The 17,065-nt window shown below is 35.5% G+C and overlaps 1 protein-coding gene across 1 annotated transcript in view; it reads left to right on the top strand.

Moving 5' to 3' along the window:
- Nucleotides 1-17,065, top strand: part of USP8 (ubiquitin specific peptidase 8) — a 53,147-nt gene that overhangs the window by 27,894 nt on the left and 8,188 nt on the right. The window contains exons 6-12 of the mRNA XM_004687797.2: nucleotides 2,550-2,592; nucleotides 4,271-4,415; nucleotides 9,443-9,605; nucleotides 10,991-11,135; nucleotides 11,583-11,803; nucleotides 14,726-15,307; nucleotides 16,487-16,573. Coding sequence (XP_004687854.1) covers nucleotides 2,550-2,592; nucleotides 4,271-4,415; nucleotides 9,443-9,605; nucleotides 10,991-11,135; nucleotides 11,583-11,803; nucleotides 14,726-15,307; nucleotides 16,487-16,573 — 1,386 coding nt within the window. The remainder of the gene's footprint in view (nucleotides 1-2,549; nucleotides 2,593-4,270; nucleotides 4,416-9,442; nucleotides 9,606-10,990; nucleotides 11,136-11,582; nucleotides 11,804-14,725; nucleotides 15,308-16,486; nucleotides 16,574-17,065) is intronic.

The following is a 17,065-nucleotide window of genomic DNA, read 5'->3' as shown; positions in this document are numbered from 1 at the left end:
TCCCTTGTTGAATTTATGGTGTGCAAATAAGTATTTTTTGTCATTCACAAAGGTGTCTTTTTTTCATGTATAAAGTTTTTCCAGTTTGATGAAGTCCAAATTATATTCTTTTGTTCCCTCTGTCTTAGAGACCAAGCAACAAAGACATCTCTGAAGCCTGTATCATGGAGTATGTTGCTTATGTTTTTTCATAGGTATTTTATGGTTTCAGTTGTTACACCCAAGTCTTTGCCCTATTTGAGTTAATTTTTTGTGTATGGCCTAGTTTTCTTCCTTTACCTGTGGCTGTCCAGTTTTCCCAACACCATTTATTGAAAAGGTTTTCCTTGCTTCATTGTGTATTCTTGGCCCCTTTGTCATAGATTAATTGTCCGTATAGGTGTGGGTTCATTGTTCATTTCTGAGCTCTCAGTTCTATTCCATCGGTCTATGTGTCTTTGCTTCACACAGAGTATATAGATCACCGTTGATTCCACCATTCTTCCTCTTTCATTCTTTGTGAAATCTTCAGGGTTTTCTGTGTATGTTTTCATCTACAATAATGATAGCTTAGTTTCTTCCCCAACTTAGGTTCCTTTTGTATCCTTTTTTTGCCTAACTGCTCTAGCTAGAACTTCCAGTACTATGTTTAGTAGTGGTAGTGGTGGTAGTAGTGGTAGTAGTAGTAGTAGTAGTGAAAGTTACATCCTTTTCTTATACTACATTAAGAGTGATATATTTGTGGGCTTGTCATACATGGTCTTTATCATGTTCTTATGTTATCTACCCCATTTTTTCAAGGTACATTTTCCTCAAATGCATGCTGAACCTCAGTAAATGTTATTTTCAACATCCACTGATAAATGTTCATTTAATTTTTGTCTTTTTTTTTTTTTTTTGCTGTGGTTAATTGGGTTGATTTTCAGATGGTGATCCATCTTTGTATCTCTGGAATAAATCTTCTTGATCATGGTGGATAATTCCTAATGCATTGTTGAACTTGGTTTGGTAAGATTTTGTTGAGGATTTTGGGGAAAGGAACTTTCAGTATCTTCATTTTGTTGCCTTTCCAACAACAGGGTCGACTACTTTTTTTTCCCTTAACTTTATTTAATTTTTTTTTTTAAACAAATATAGTTTAACCTTTTACTCAATTTTAGTATAACAATCTTGTTATTGTTATCTATTAGGTAATAGTTGCATATTCTTTTCTGTCCTTTTCTTCTTTAGCTAGATTGTTTCAAAGCAAATTCCAGATTTTATCATTTTGCAGTCTTAAATATTTCAGTATGTGTCTGAAAGAAAGGTAGGTTTTTCTTGGTAACCACAATGTTATTTTCCTACCTCATAGAATTAACAGTAATTCCCTGGTGTAACCTCACACCCAGTCTACATTCACATTTCCACACCTGTCTCAGATTTGATTTGTTTGGAACAGGATCCAAATAAGGGGCTTTTTACTTGCTATATCTCTTAAGTCTCTAATATAATTTTCTGTTTGGGTCCTCTCTCAATTTTTTTTTAAGATTTATTTCCGCATACAGAACTAGGGTACAGGCCACAGGCTCAGGGGCGGTGAGAGGATTCACCAGAGACAGAGTGGGGAGCAGAACAGGCAGATCGTCGAAGTACACTGCTGAGGGGAGCAGCGGGCGGGTCAGGAGAGGTCTCCTGGGCCATGTGGGTCACCTCTGGGACAGGCGGGAATCGAACTCATACGGAAGTGGCTTTAGCTTCTTAGTGCTGTGCTTTAACCCGCTGCACCACCAGGGAGGGCCCTCTCTCAGTTTTAATTCATGCATTTGATTTTTTTTTTTGCATTTGATTTTTTAATATTGGATCAGTTATGTAAAATGAACCACATTCTGGATTTATCTGATTTTTTCCCCTACCATGTCATTAATTTTTTCTTTAGCTCCCATAGTTTCTGTAAGGTTGCAATTCAACCAAAAAGCTTAATTAAGTTTCAAGTTTTCTTTTTTGACAAGAAGGGTTCAAAAATAACTGTACTTCATTTGGAATTGTATTAGTGGACACATAATGTGTGTCTTTTTTCTTTAAATGATGCTAAAATTGATCAGTGGGCCCTTGGTTTTGCCATTTCTAAAATTACTACCTTATAATTATCCCATATACTGCTGCTTAGAAAATAAAAGCTTGTGAAAGTTTGTATTTCATTCTTCTTAATTGTAATGGAGTGTCCTGAAGGGAGAATCAGAATTTTTCCTTCATTGTAAGACCTACCCTCATTAAATCAAGTATTAAATTTCTCTAACAACTTGTGCTTTGAAAATATATTTGACATTTGGCTGAATGAAAGACATTTTGAGGAAGTATTACGGTTCTGATAAATTCCTCGTTATTCTGATAAATTCCTGTTATATACTACCCACACAACCTGGCAATTTATATTACTCTTCATTTGTGTTTTTATAAAATACTATTTCTCTGTATACTTTCCATTTCCAGGCTTGCAGCTTCAGGAAGTATTAAAATTGAATTTTTTTGTTGTGATGGATATTTTTATTCCTATTAAGGTTGAAACTTTGTGTTTTTGTTTTATAAAATAGATTAATGGTGAAAAGAATGAAAAAAGTGAAATAACAGAGAAAGGTAAGTGTCCACAGAAATGGGAGTCTTTAAGGTATATTAACTACGGTCTTGTTTTAATCAGAATAAACTTTAGATTTGGTAGACTGAGGTTCTTAACATTGTGCCTAATGTGTATGTAAACATGATAATTTTTCCTACGTTTATATTGAAAATGTATTCTGTATTTATAAATCAAGTGAATATGGTATTTTGCAGTTGAAAGCATCAATACCACAGTTATACAGGTCATTGTTTTCATTTCAAGATGTAGTTTTGTGCAGTATTTCAGAACAGGATTTCTGAGAAGTTAGACTTCCTGGGTTTTGAATACTGTCTCTGAATTTCTATGTGATCTCGAGCATGTTATTTATCCTTTCTTAGTTTCCTCATCTGTAAAGTAGGGATAATAGTTACTGTGAGGATTGAATGAATTGACATAGGAAACATAAATAACTTTTATATTAACTTATGACTCTTGGTTATAGACTCATTTATTTTTTAAATATTTATGCATATAAGAATTGGGGTACAGGCCTGAGATGCAGGGAATGAGAGGATTCAGTAGAGATAGCGTGGGGGACAGAACAGGCAGATTAACTGAAATACACAGCTGAGAGAAGCAGGGATGGAGGGGTGGAGGAGACAGGTCTACTGCACCATGTGAGTCAGCTCCCAGGCCAGGGATAGAACTCATGCTGTGGTGGCAGTAGATAGCTTCACAGAGCTGTGTTAACCCCTTGCATCACCAGGGACACTTCCTGTTTTCCATTCATTTTAAGATAAGTTTTTATCCATAGGTTCCATTATAGTTCATTCTGCTTAGATGTTACTACTTTCAGAGGTTTGTTCTCAGCTTGTTTTTGTTTTTATCATTCTTATGGAGGAGATAGGATTGGTTTTGGCTGGTATTATAACTTAGGAGATACTGTGACTTCCTTCTCAGAGCTCATTATTAAAGTAATTCTTTATATGTTTAGGCTCCCTTGCGATGCCTTCTAATCTTTCATGGTAGGTAGTAGAAGCTGAAAAAGGAAACTAGCAATTTAAGGATTATTTACTTTGGTTAAATATTAAAGCATTAGATAGTGTCCCATAATCTTAAAATATTTACTATAGTACTTCAATCTGCTATTCAGCTTTACTTTTGTATGTGAAAGCGGTCATAAATGACTGTGGCCATGTTCCAGTAAAAACAGGTAGCTACAGTTTGCCAACCCCTACTATGGAACACAGAAAATAAACTTTTGACTTGTTGCATTAGAAATACTTGCAAATTATCAAAGTTTTTTCAAATAATCTCCACAAAACACTACACAGAGTTTTCAAAAAGCACTTAGAACCTTTCAAGAACTTTTGAATCATAGATTAAAAAGTTTCTTCAGATTAAAATTTTTAAAAATAGGAATATTTTCATGATCTACACATATTTACTTTTAAAAGCCTCATAACAGAGGTAACAGCAGATGTAATTGTAACCTCAACAAGTTTTGATATTATAAGTATTTGTAAATAGTACATTGGTCTGGTTTTTAAATAAAAAGAACATGTTTAGTATTAGTTAAGTAATAAACAGTATGATGGGATAAGAAGGTTATGATACCCAGTACACTATGTTAACCCTGTATTTAGTGATAAAATAGCACAGGGAACTGGGACTAGGTGTTTCTTGTCACTTAACATTGTTTTTTGTGCTTTCAAGGAGCAATCACAGCAGAGGAGCTGTATACAATGATGATGGATAAAAACATCACTTTGATTATAATGGATGCTCGAAGAATGCAGGATTATCAGCATTCCCATATTTTAAATTCCCTTAGTGTTCCTGAAGAAGCCATAAGTCCAGGGTGAGTCACTATGAATTTAGATAAAATGGTAAACTGAACAGTAGTAAACCTTAACTAATAAAGGATATTCTGGTTTGACTGTTTTTTGCTATCTGTTGCATTTGAAGAGAAATGAAGCTGATTTGTGTGCTCTCTTCCCTAAGTGTTAACTTCTTTCTCTTTCCATTTTCTGTTTATGAACTTGTGAATCATATGAACCATGTTGACTATAAACATGACCTTAATTGAAATTTTAAGTTCTCCCTACTATTACTTGTGATGAGTATACAAATGACTTTTTTTTTTTTTAGATTTATTTATTCATATGGAACTGGGGTACAGGTCAGAGATGGGGAGAGTGAGAGGATTCACCAGAGACAGAGTGGGGAGCAGAACAGGCAGATCGACAAAGTTCACTGCTGAGGGGAGCAGCGGGCGGGTCAGGAGAGGTCTGCCACACCATGTGGATCACCTCCGGGGCAGGCAGGGATCGAACTCATGTGGAAGTGGCTTTAGCTTCTTAGTGCTGTGCTTTAACCACTGTGCCCACAGTGGGAGGGCCCACTAATAACTTTTTGAAGAAGAAACAGTATAGTTTATGTAATGAAGAAAGAATAATCCCTAAAGTCAGGCTATATCCATATTATATAATTACAGTATATCCATATACTGTCTCTTATTAGCTTCATTGTCTCAACAGCTTTGAGAAGTTTAGATGAGAAATTTTATATGTAAATACACACTTAGCATAGTGCATACTGATAGTAAGGAATTACTGGAATTATTTTCTCTTGTTTGATAAGACCTTTGGCTTATAAAATAATGTAAAGTTACTAAAATTGATATTAGAAAATATCATCATAATGACTAGACTAGAATTTCAGATCCTAGGCTATCTGCATTATTTCAAGTGCTATATAAATCATATGCCGTCTCTGGGTCTTACTGGATGGAGTTGGATTGGTTAAGTTTGATGGTCTGTTCTAGGATAACTTTACATTAAAAAGGTAAATTTTTAAAATGAAGTAGTAAAATAACCACAGATATTTGGGACACAGTGCAGATGCTTGATAAGTGTTTTACCTGAAGAAGAATATGCTTTGTTATCTTAGAAATGAAATTTGCATTCTTAGTCTAATCAAGTATGTGTAAATTTATTCCAAGGATTTCAAAAGACAAAGCAAATTATAATTAGTCTTTGAGTTTAAAGTCACCGTTGCCAAAATATGAGATTTGGACTGCTATGAAATGATTGTAGGTTGTCTATTGCAGAACAATAAATTGCATGGTAAGAAAAGTATTGTTTTAATTTCTGCTTCAATCCTTATAAATTAATTAAATGAAATGAACAAATAACAAAAAAGAAAAAAAGAAAGTCTCAGCTTGGTAGTAGTAATTTTTCATGTTTGCTAACCTCCCTTCTTACCAGAGAGTAGGCCTTAGAGTTTCCTGTAGGCAGCAGTGTCTACAGCTAACTGATGACTATATTTTTTCCTGATCTGGTTTTAGATTTTAATTTTTTTATGCATGCAAGAACTGGGCTACAGGCCAGAGGTACAGGGAGTGAGAGGATTCACTAGAGACAGAGTGAGAGGCAGAAGAGGCAGACTGACTGAAATACTGCTGAGGGGCACAGCAGGTGAGACAGGAGAGGTCTGCTGTGCCATGTGGGTCAGCTTTCTGGCCAGGGATGGAACTTGTGCTGTAGTGGCTGTGGATAACTTCATAGTGCCATTAACCCTTTGCACCCACCATGTGACCCACCATGTGGGTCAGCTTTCTGGCCAGGGATAGAACTTGGTGCTGCAGTCGCTGCAGATAACTTCATAGTGCCATTAACCCCTTGCATCATCATGGAGGCCCTAATATAGTATTTTAAAGATAGAAAAGACTCTTAAGTATTTAGGTCAGTGAATTTTAAAGCACAGAGCATACACAGTTAATTAGCACCTAGTTAAAAAATAATATTACCATCCCTGAAGAAGCCCCTGATGTGTTCCATCAGTTACAGCCCTTGTCTTCACCAGTCAGGGGAACCACCAACTTCAACCAGAGTAGACTTGTTTTACAAATTTTGTACTTTTTATAAATTGAATCATGCAATCTATAGTGTCCATAGAAATTGAATCCTGTTGTCTTTTATGTATGACTTCTTATACTCAAACTTATGTTTGTAAGAGTCACCTGTAGTATTGTAATTGTAGATCAGTTATTCTGACTGCTGCCTGGTGATCTGTAGTGTCACTAGCAAATAGATTTGACCCTGTTTTTCTATTAATAAGGAATATAAACTTTCTTATAACAATAGAGATCACTTTCAACTAAATAACCTTGTAAGTAAAATATTTAAAATATACATAACAGACAAAATTACAGGGTCTTGTGAAGACAATACATGAAAAAAAAAAAAAGAAATGATTCTGGGAAATGCTAGTTGGTTTTATTTTTTCCCAAAGTGTTTCTGCTGAATCCTAGTCCTTAGCATATTTAGACAATTTTTTGAAGAATATATTTAAGTTTTTTTCTCATTCTTTGTTTACCAAACACCTTTTGATATTTATATATGGAAAAAGAATAATGAGACCATTTTATATATTTTCTCTTTACTTCCTAGAATATATAGAACTAGCATTATATCAATAGCATCAGAAATTTTCCTTCCAAAGACAAAACCATTTCGTTGTTATTAATGAATAAAAGTTTTACCAGTCATGCCCAGCTTACAGGTATCATCAGTTCAATTCTTGAAATGCCTACCGTCTAAAAGTGCTTCGGGAATAATATGGAACTCCTCACCAGGATGGACAAATCTGTATGCGAATATCTACTGAACACTTATTCTCTGTCCAAATTTGTTATGGTTCCAAGTGCTGGGGCTAGTTCATTGAACACATAAAAGTCCTTGCCTTTGTGAAGCTTATATTTTTTGAGAAGAATGGTGAATCAGGCAGTGAAATACATGTCTGTTGTTACTAAGTCTCCTAGCGATACGTGCGAAGTATTTTCAGTATCACCCTTATCCATGGGGCATGTGTTCCCCATGGATGCCTGAAATTTCAGGGAATACTAAACCCTGTATCAACTCTGAAGAACTTTTATTTTTTAGTGATTAAGTGTAGAACTTTAAACTTTTCACTTAAAGGAGGTTTTTTATAGCTTCTTTTTGGCATACCTAAATTGCCAATGTTACTATTCTTTGGTGCCATTATTAGGGAAAATAAAGGTTTACTTGAAAACAAGCACTGCTATACCACCATTTGTGGATTGATTAGTAAGAGAGGTATTAAGTAACTAAGAGGCAGCCTAACAGGCAGGTAGCCTATAATCTGGATGTGCTGGGCAAAAGGATGATTCATGGCTTGGTAGGATGGAGCAAGATGGTTTGAGAAACATTGTGCTGTTCAGAACAGCTTATGAACTAAACTTACAAATTTTATCTCTGGAATTTCACATGTAATATTTTTGAACTGTGTTTAACTGTGGAAAGTGAAACCATTGAAAGTAATAAGGGAAGAAATACTGTATGTTGTGGTTGGTATTAAAATTTTAATCTAGAAAAGCTACAGTTAAAAGTTCTTACTTGAGCAAATCTTAAGGTGATAGGGAAATGGATGATACAGGTATCTGAGGTAAGAAGGTTCCAAATGATAGATACTGCAAAAGAAAAGGTCCCTAGGCAGGAGTGTACCTGAATAAACTGGGACTGCTGTGTGAGAGGACATTGAGATAATAGGCTTTGCAGGAGGGACCTTGTGGTAGGCCCATTGTAAGAACTAGCTTTATAAGTGAGCAGAGTACTGGCCCTGGAACTTTGGTGGAGGATGAGTAAAAGCATGTGCCCATTTTTTTTTTTTAAAGATTTATTTATTCATACAGAACTGGGATACAGGCCAGAGATGCGGAGGGTGAGAGGATTCACCAGGAACAGAGTAGGGAGCGAAACAGGCAGAGTAGGGAGCGAAACAGTACACTGCTGAGGGGAGCAGCGTGCAGATCAGGAGAGGTCTGCCACGCCATGTGGATCTCCTCCGGGGCAGGTGGGAATCGAACTCATGCGGAATTGGCTTAAGCTTCTTAGTGCAGTGCTTTAACCCGCCGCGCCAGCAGGAAGGGCCGCATGTGCCCATTTTAACATGTGAAGCTGTGCTCCCTGAATTAGATAGTTATGTAAATGGATGGTTAATCAATAAAATTTGATTAAAAAATGAACTGGAAAAAAGGGAGTAAAGGATAGAGTGAGTGGCATGCTTTAATGTGTAGTTGATGTTATTCAGAGTTGATATTCTAATAGGTAGTGTAGCAAACCAATCAACGTCAAATTGCCTGGGAGTGAATTCTGGCTAGGAAGTAACACAAGTAACTTACCCCTTGGTACCTAAGTTTCCCAATTTATAAAACGGGATAAGGGTCCTCCCTGGTGGTACAGCAGGTTAAAGCACAGCACTAAGAAGCTAAAGCCACTTTAGCATGAGTTCAATTCCTGGCCAGTAAGGTGACTCACATAGCATGGCAGACCTCTCCTGACCTGCCCACTGCTCCCCTCAGCAGTGTATTTCAGTCAGTTGGCCTGTTCTGCTCTCCATTTTGTCTCTGCTGAGCCCTCTCACTGTCCTTCTACCTCTTGCCTGTATCCCAGTTCTGTATTCATAAATAAATAAATCTTTAAAAAAAATTTTTTTAAGGGGATAGTAATGCCTGGTTTTCTTAGAACATTGTGAGGATTTCATGAAATTCAATCAGAATAAAGCATTTAGAACAGTAACTGGCACAAAGTAAATGAATGTGTTCATGAAATAATATTACCCAGGTGATCACTCGGTTATTTATATTTGCTTTATAAGAGATGTGCTGAGATAACTTCCTTTGCTTTTAGTGTTGGCCCTTTTTTGGTCAAAACTAAGTTAAATATTTTAGACTATTTAATCTTAGCATATAGTATAATCTTAGAAAGGAATCTATCAAAGTTTGCTGTGATTTTATACAGACTAGAATACTGTTTTAGTATACTTAAAATACTCTTGGCTACTAAAAATATTAATACATTTCAGAGTCACTGCTAGTTGGATTGAAACAAACCTCTCAGATGATTCTAAAGACACTTGGAAGAAGAGAGGGAATGTGAATTATGTGGTACTTCTTGACTGGTTTAGTTCTACAAAAGATTTACACATTGGAACAACTCTACGCAGTCTGAAAGATGCACTTTTCAAGGTTAGCAATTTCATGTCTGTTTATTGTAATTGCAAACCTTACCTAGTTGTTAGAAAGATACAGTCACTAACTATTCATTTTAAGCTCAAGTAGAGCCATCATAATCTGGCTGTAGATTTTTTAATCACAATATTAAAAGATTATATTTGAGTCACCAAATAACAATAATAGCTCTTTATAAAGTAGGATGTTAGAGTTTTCAGAAATATAAATGAATTTGTTTTAAAAATTACTGTGAAAAACAGGCAGAGAAAGAAGTCACTAAAGAAAAAAGATTCATTGAATTTGATAAAACACTTTTGAATTGATACTGTGAGATTACAGTGCAGAAAACAAGCCAAAAAATGCTTAAAACAAATGTGGCAGTAGTTTATAACATCCAAAATCCAGAAAATTCTTGCAAACAATAAGATCACTACTAGTAAGAGATTAAGTAGTGTACACAGACATGAACAAAAGAGGAAAGGCAAATGACAAAAGTATAAAATATTCAACTTTAATAGTAACCAAAGAAATGCAGATTGAAACATTGAAGGCCATTTTCATGGATCAGATTTACAAAGCTAAATAATGCTGTTTAATTTGTTAAATCATTGAACAAAGTATTGCATGATGGTGGATGAAGTTAGAACTTATTTGGCCAGTTGGACAATTGATGGAGCATTGTTGTCCAGTAGGACAGTCTTAAAAGCATCAAATAACTTATGTTTTAAAATAGGGACTACAGCAATGAACCCAAGTATAACATGATGTGTGAAATTGCCAATATTAAGTAGTTTTGACATACAAAACTGGCAATTTTACAAACCTCAGCCGAAGACATTAAAATTAAGTGTATGATGAGTGATAACAGCAAATCAGTGAGGAAAATAGACTGAAGTGAATGGATTGAGGACAGTTGGCTAGCCAGTAAGGAAAGTGAATCCCTACTTTATTATATCACATTTTCAACTTCACTAATAAAGAAATGCCAGGTAAAACAAAATAGCATTCTGTATCCACCACTTCGGTGAAAATTTAAAGATTTATAATGGTACTGTTATACACTATTGGTAACTGTGTGAATAGGTATCTGTTTTGAAGGGCAATTTGATAGTAACAGCCAGACTTTCAAATCAGCACTTCTACTTCTAAGAAAATATCCTTTAGTAATACAAGCACATATATAAACTTACTCTTCTAAAATCATGGATACCTCATGTGGTTTTAAAAACCTGTACTGAGAATCTGTTTAATGCTGAATTTTGAATTCAGTTCTCTTTCTCTTTTATCATTTAGAAGATGAATCTTGTCTTCAGGGAATCAATTTAAAATTCAGGTTTGTTGTGTTTTTAGCAGTTCAAAGACTGCTGCCATATTAAAAATACTATTTCCTTAATTTATAGTGGGAAACTAAAACTGTCCTGCGCAATGAGCCTTTAGTTTTAGAAGGTGGCTATGAAAACTGGCTCCTTTGTTATCCCCAGTATACAACAAATGCAAAAGTCACTCGACCCTCACGAAGCAAGAATGAAGAGGTGTCTATCTCATGTATGTATGTGAAATTTTTTGTTTAAAATTGTTTCAGTTCCTGGCCACAATTTGGAGGAGAGCTGCAGGTGGGGTGGGCAGGGAGCAGGCACAGTTCTGCTTTGTCTTCTCAGTTGTTGCTACATATTCTTCATGATTTGACCACTCGATGAAGAATAAAAATTCATGTACTAAAAAAAAAAAAAATAGGTCTGGTAAAATACACTATAAAATTATTTATGTTCTCAGGATAATGTTTATGGTTGTGTGCGCATTTGTCCTGTTAGATTGGTGTTTGTTTTCAGGCATAAAAAGATGTATACAACTTGGAATTTAATATTTAATTCTTTAAAATTATTGTGGTTACACATCATATAATTTACATTTGACTATCATATATGACACGCATGCGATATGTAAGTACTGTTTGGGGTTTTTAAATAATTACTATTATTTTGGGGCTTTTAGTGGATTTTACTTATCCCTCACTGGAAGAGTCAGTTCCTTCTAAACCTACTGTCCAGATGCCACCTCCTATTGAAGTAGACAAAAATGTAGAATTGATAAATGATCAAGATGAGAGAATAGGATCACTGAGTATGCCAGCTCCAGTTGAACCAATTGCAGCTTCTAAGTCTGATGTTCCGTCCATAATTCATCCAGTGCCTATTATAAAGAATATCCCTCAGGTATGGTCTTGATTTTCTATTAACTTTGTCTTTTCTGTTTTAATACTATATGATTCATATACTGTTTTAATACTATAGGCTTTACATTTACATATATATCTTTGTATGTGTGTATATATGTTAATATTTTGGTTTTGAAATTTTAGTTCCATTTTCTTAGATTTGACACATAAATAACTGGTATGGTGTATATGTAGTTATTTCAAAATTTTAATAACTAAGATCGCAATAAACAATTGTAGCTCTGTCTTCATTAGACTTTATTTAAAGGAGACTTACCAGTTCTTAGGTGCATTTTCCATTATTTTTAGAATGCACACTTTTAATTTTCTCAGATATAGTTAAATACCATTACATATGAAATGGATGGCATTTGATTTATGGAGCAGGCTAAGCATAGAAAATTAAGTCATTTGCTACAAAATGAAACGTTTTGTTGGTCATCTCAGTTGTCTACTTTTACTATATCAGATTAAATCGTAAGCCTATTTAACAACCTCCCTTAAAATGCAAGTGAGAGCATTTTACCCAATCTAGAGAGGCTGTTACTATAATTACTTTGAATTTAACTCATATTTGAAACCTAATCCTTTTTTTTTTTTTGACTTTCTAAGATATGTACTATTTGTCAGGCATACTTTGAAAATTTTCTGTTAGAAGACATTATGAAGTCTACAAATATGATTAAGCTGTGTCTCATATTTAGGAGAGACATAATCAACTAGAGGATAAGGCAGGTTATCATAATATCTGTAATAGTTTCTGGAACATAGAGCAAGGAGAGATTCTATCGAGGGCTATCATAGAGGTCTTCATTGAGGAGGTTATGATAATGGGAGAAGTTAGAAAATGGTATGGCTTAAGGTAATCAGTGCGTGCTGTGAAACCTGTGATTAGTTTTGATGTCCTTGCTCAGACACAGCTCTGTGTTGGCGATAGTGTCACAGTAGCTAAGGCTCAAAAGAGTTACCAATAGAAATTTGATCAAATTGGAATTTTATTCTGGAAATAAGGAAAATATTAAAAATTTTATGCCATAATATGATCATAGTTGTGATTTTAAGATTAGGCAAAAATGGATTAAGTTACCAAAATGTGGATGGAATATTTATTGTTAATACTAAATTCAGAGTAAATCTTAAGACTATTTAACAACCTTCCTTAAAATGCAAGTGAAGTCATTCTAAACAGCACCCTTTATTTTAATATTATTCCCATAGTGACTCTTCCCACTTCAGGAGAAAATCATTTAAAGTGAATAGAAAAAAATAGAATGATAAGCAGAAGAATAGTTCCCTTTTTACTAACTTGTTCCCACATTAATGATTCTGGTTTGTTTTATATGAATACTATGCAGGCTGTTAGTAGCAGATAGTCTTATAAATTCCCATTTTTATTTCAGTGATTTGTATTCTCCAGAAATGAAATGTTAGGGGCACTTGTTAGTGTGCTTTTAAATTGAGGTAATAGACATTTAATTCATTAAGTCAGGAACTTAGGTAGTTTATAACTTGACTAGCATTATCTTGTTTCTTAAGAAAGTTGCTTGGAATATTTTATCTCTTTAGCATTGTGTTTATTTACTATATGTTGGCAAAAATGTCTTCCCTCCTGGAGCTTATAGTCTAAGCGGGAAGAAAGATTTTAAACAAAAAAATCATAGCTATTTAATCAGAATCCCAGTGAGTACCGTGAGGGTAGGATTAGGATATGGAAGCATTTATTAGAGAACATAGCTAATTTTAGTGGTCCAGGAAAGTCTTTTCTGAGGGAGACACATTGAAGCTAGAATCTAATGTAGTGATGGGCGTTATCCAGTATAAAAGCCTAAGTTTGGAAGGAATATGATCTTTTTTGACAATAAAGCAAAAATGTGGATTATGGCTGGTTTAGAGAATAGTGTAAGGTAACACTGGAGAAGTAGGAAGAAGTGAGACACAACAGGTTCATAAGGCCACTGTAAGCAATTTAGATGTAATTTAAATACAGTGAGTGGCTACTTAGTTTTAGTAGCTAAGGAACATGGTGAGATTTGTGTTTTAAAACAATAACTCCAGCTACAGTGTGGATAAATAGAAGGAAGGTAAAAGGAGAGAATTGCAGTTAGTTGTAAGTTATGTAAAGAGGATATTGTCATGGTCTTAGTTGATGAAAGGGGCCATATGAAACTCAGGATTCAGGTTTGAGAAACTATTTGGATAATTGTTACATCTATGAGTTAAGGACCATATTTGGGGGGTGGGGTATGGGTATTATGAATTCAGTTTTGAACACTGGATTTGTATTATAATGTGAAACACTCCCAAGGAGATATTGAGTAGCCAGTTGAATCAATTGGATGGATATATAGAAATGGAACTTAGTCTAGGTATGTCTATGTTTGGCTTTTTTTTTTTTTAAATATTTATGCATACAGAACTGGGATATAGGCCAGAGGTACAGGGCAGTGAGAGGGTTCACCAGAGACAGAGTGAGGAGCGGAACAGGCAGGTTGATGAAGTACACTGCTGAGGGGAGCAGCGGGCAAGACAAGTCTGCTGTGCCATGTGGGTCAGCTCCCTGGCTGGGGGATCAAACTCAATGCTGAAGCAGCTGTGGCTGACATCACAGTACTGCGCTTTAATGCGTTGCACCACCAGGGAGGGCCTAGGTTTTATGTTTTAGGTTGAACTTTTCTCAAGACAGAATGTAACAGAGTGAATTGAAAGTGTGGAATCAAGAGAAATAAGTATTAATAGTGTTTGACTCTCATTGCTCAAAGGCCTTATAAGAAATCTTGACATTGGGTAATTGACACAAGGATTTTCTGGCAGCTGTTGTTTCAACAAAGAGGCTTTTTCATGTTTTATCATAATTTGTTATCAAAAATTGAGGTGGTAACATTGGAATTCGGTAAAAATATTTTTGCGCTTTTGTTGTTAGATTGATCGTACTAAAAAACCAGCAGTCAGATTGCCTGAAGATCATAGAATGAAGTCTGAAAGTACAGATAAGGAACAACAGTCTCCTCAGAATGGAAAAGTTGTTCCTGATCGCTCAACAAAGCCAGCATTCCCCCCTCCATCTGTCATGTTAACAAATGAGGAAAAAGCTCTGATTCATGCAGAAACTGCTCTTCTATTGGAGAAAAACAAACAAGAAAAAGAACTGCGAGAAAGGCAGCAAGAAGAACAAAAAGAGAAACTGAGGCGGGAAGAACAAGAACAAAAAGCCAGACAGAAACAAGAAGCAGAAGAAAATGAATTCAGAGAGAGGCAACGAAAAGCAAAGGAAGAATTGGAAAGGAGAGAAAGTGAACAGACCCGGAAAGAAGAGAAAGAAACATCAGCAAAGAGGGGCAGAGAAATAACAGGAGTAAAAAGACAAAGTATTAGTGAACATGAAACTACTGATGCTAAGAAGTCTGTTGAAGACAGAGGGAGAAGGTGTCCAACTCCAGAGTTGCAGAAAAAGTCAACTGAAGATGTGTCCCATGCCTCTGTAATAGATTCAAATTCAGGCAAGGTAAAGACAGAAACAAGCAATACAGATTGCCAGCTATGTGAGATAAAATGCATATAAAAAGATGACAGTAGTGATAGTTCACAAACACCATAAACATAAGTCGTTTTCTTTTTTTTTAAAGATTTATTTATGCCTACGGAATTGGGGTACAGGCCAGAGGTATGGGGTTGAGAGAATTTACCAAAGACAGAGTGGGGAGCAGAACAGGCAGGTCGACTGAAATACATTGCTGAGAGGAGCAGTGACCAAGCTAGGAGAGGTCTACCCTTGCCATGTGGGTCAGCTCCCTGGCTGGGGCTGGAACTTGTGCTGCAGTGGCTTACGAGAGCTTCATAATGCAGTGATATAACCAGTTGTTCCACCAGGAGAGCCCTCACTATATTTTTTAAATAAAATTAAAATTGGAATCTCCCTGGTCTGTGTAAGGGGATAAGTCTCAGCACTATGAAGCTATCCATAACCACTACAGCACAAGTTCAGTCCCGGGCTAGGGAGCTGACCCACATGGCACAACAAACCTCTCCTGACCTACCCACCGCTCCTCTTAGTAGTGTATTTCAGTCATTTTGCCTGTTCTGTTCTTCATTCTGTCTGGTGAATCCTCTCATGCCCCGCCCCTTCACCTCTGACCTATACCTCAGTTCTTGTATACATAAATTTATAAAAAATTAAATAAAATTTAAAATTAAAATATTAATATCTTAAGGAATCTATTATAGATTCCAGGACAAAATAAAATGGACTCTATTTTTAAATATTACTCTGTATAAAATACGGTCATCTCTTTAATGTGTTAATTATTTTTTAAGAATTACCACTTTCAAGGTTACCAATTATCATTTCCTTGAGTAAAAGGAAAGTGTTCAAAAGACACCTTAGTATGTTTACAGTAGTAACTAACATCTTAATACTTGGCCATGTATGCTTTGCAATCCACTGCAGTTTGCATATTTTCCCCTATACTGAGTCATCAAAGTTTTGTCTTTATCTTTAGTGTTAGGAAATTCCATATGCCTCTTTAATTAAAAGTATATTTTACAATAGAATAGATTTCAGTGGTTTTTTTTTTTTTTTTTTTTTTACATTTTCAGCATGATGCATTTTACTGCATTAGCTAGGCTTATTTTGGGAAAACGTTCAAGTTTTCTTTCACATTTAAATTTTTTTGTAATTTTACAGCCTGTTAAGATTAAAGGGCAACCGGAAAGTGGAACGCTAAAGACTGGAGCTTTTAGAGAGACTATAGAAGACACTGAAAAAAATAAAGTAAGTAGTTCTTTGGATTGGAAAAAAACTTTATACATGTCATTATTATAGCCATGTTGTCGTCTACCTAATATTGTCTCCTCCAACTTAGGATCTGTCTGAAGGAGCGTTGCTTTCTCTGACACTATTTTTGTTTACTTTTACATCACTGATTCCTTCAAATGCTAAAGGGAATAGGTGTTTACCATAACATTTAAAACAAATATATTCTATTCATTTTATGAAGTAAAAATATTTAGGTTTTATTATGTGACCTGCAGTTCTATATTTGTATATATGCACAAATAATTAAAAGCAGCATCTTGAGGCCCTCCCTGGTGGCGCAGCGGGTTAAAGCACAACACTGAGAATCTGGAGCCACTTCCGCATGAGTTCGATTCCCATCTGCCCCAGAGGTGACCACATGGCGTGGCAGACCTCTCCTGACCCGCCCGCTGCTCCTCTCAGCAGTGTACTTTGTCGATCTGCCTGTTCTGCTCCCCACTCTGTCTC

This window comes from Condylura cristata, unplaced genomic scaffold (genome assembly GCF_000260355.1).
Source record: "Condylura cristata isolate star-nosed mole 26May11 unplaced genomic scaffold, ConCri1.0 scaffold00023, whole genome shotgun sequence".
In the NCBI taxonomy this organism is placed as follows: Eukaryota; Metazoa; Chordata; class Mammalia; order Eulipotyphla; family Talpidae; genus Condylura; species Condylura cristata.
The sequence above is the reverse complement of the archived record's forward strand: the minus strand, read 5'-3'. Positions and strand labels throughout refer to the sequence as shown.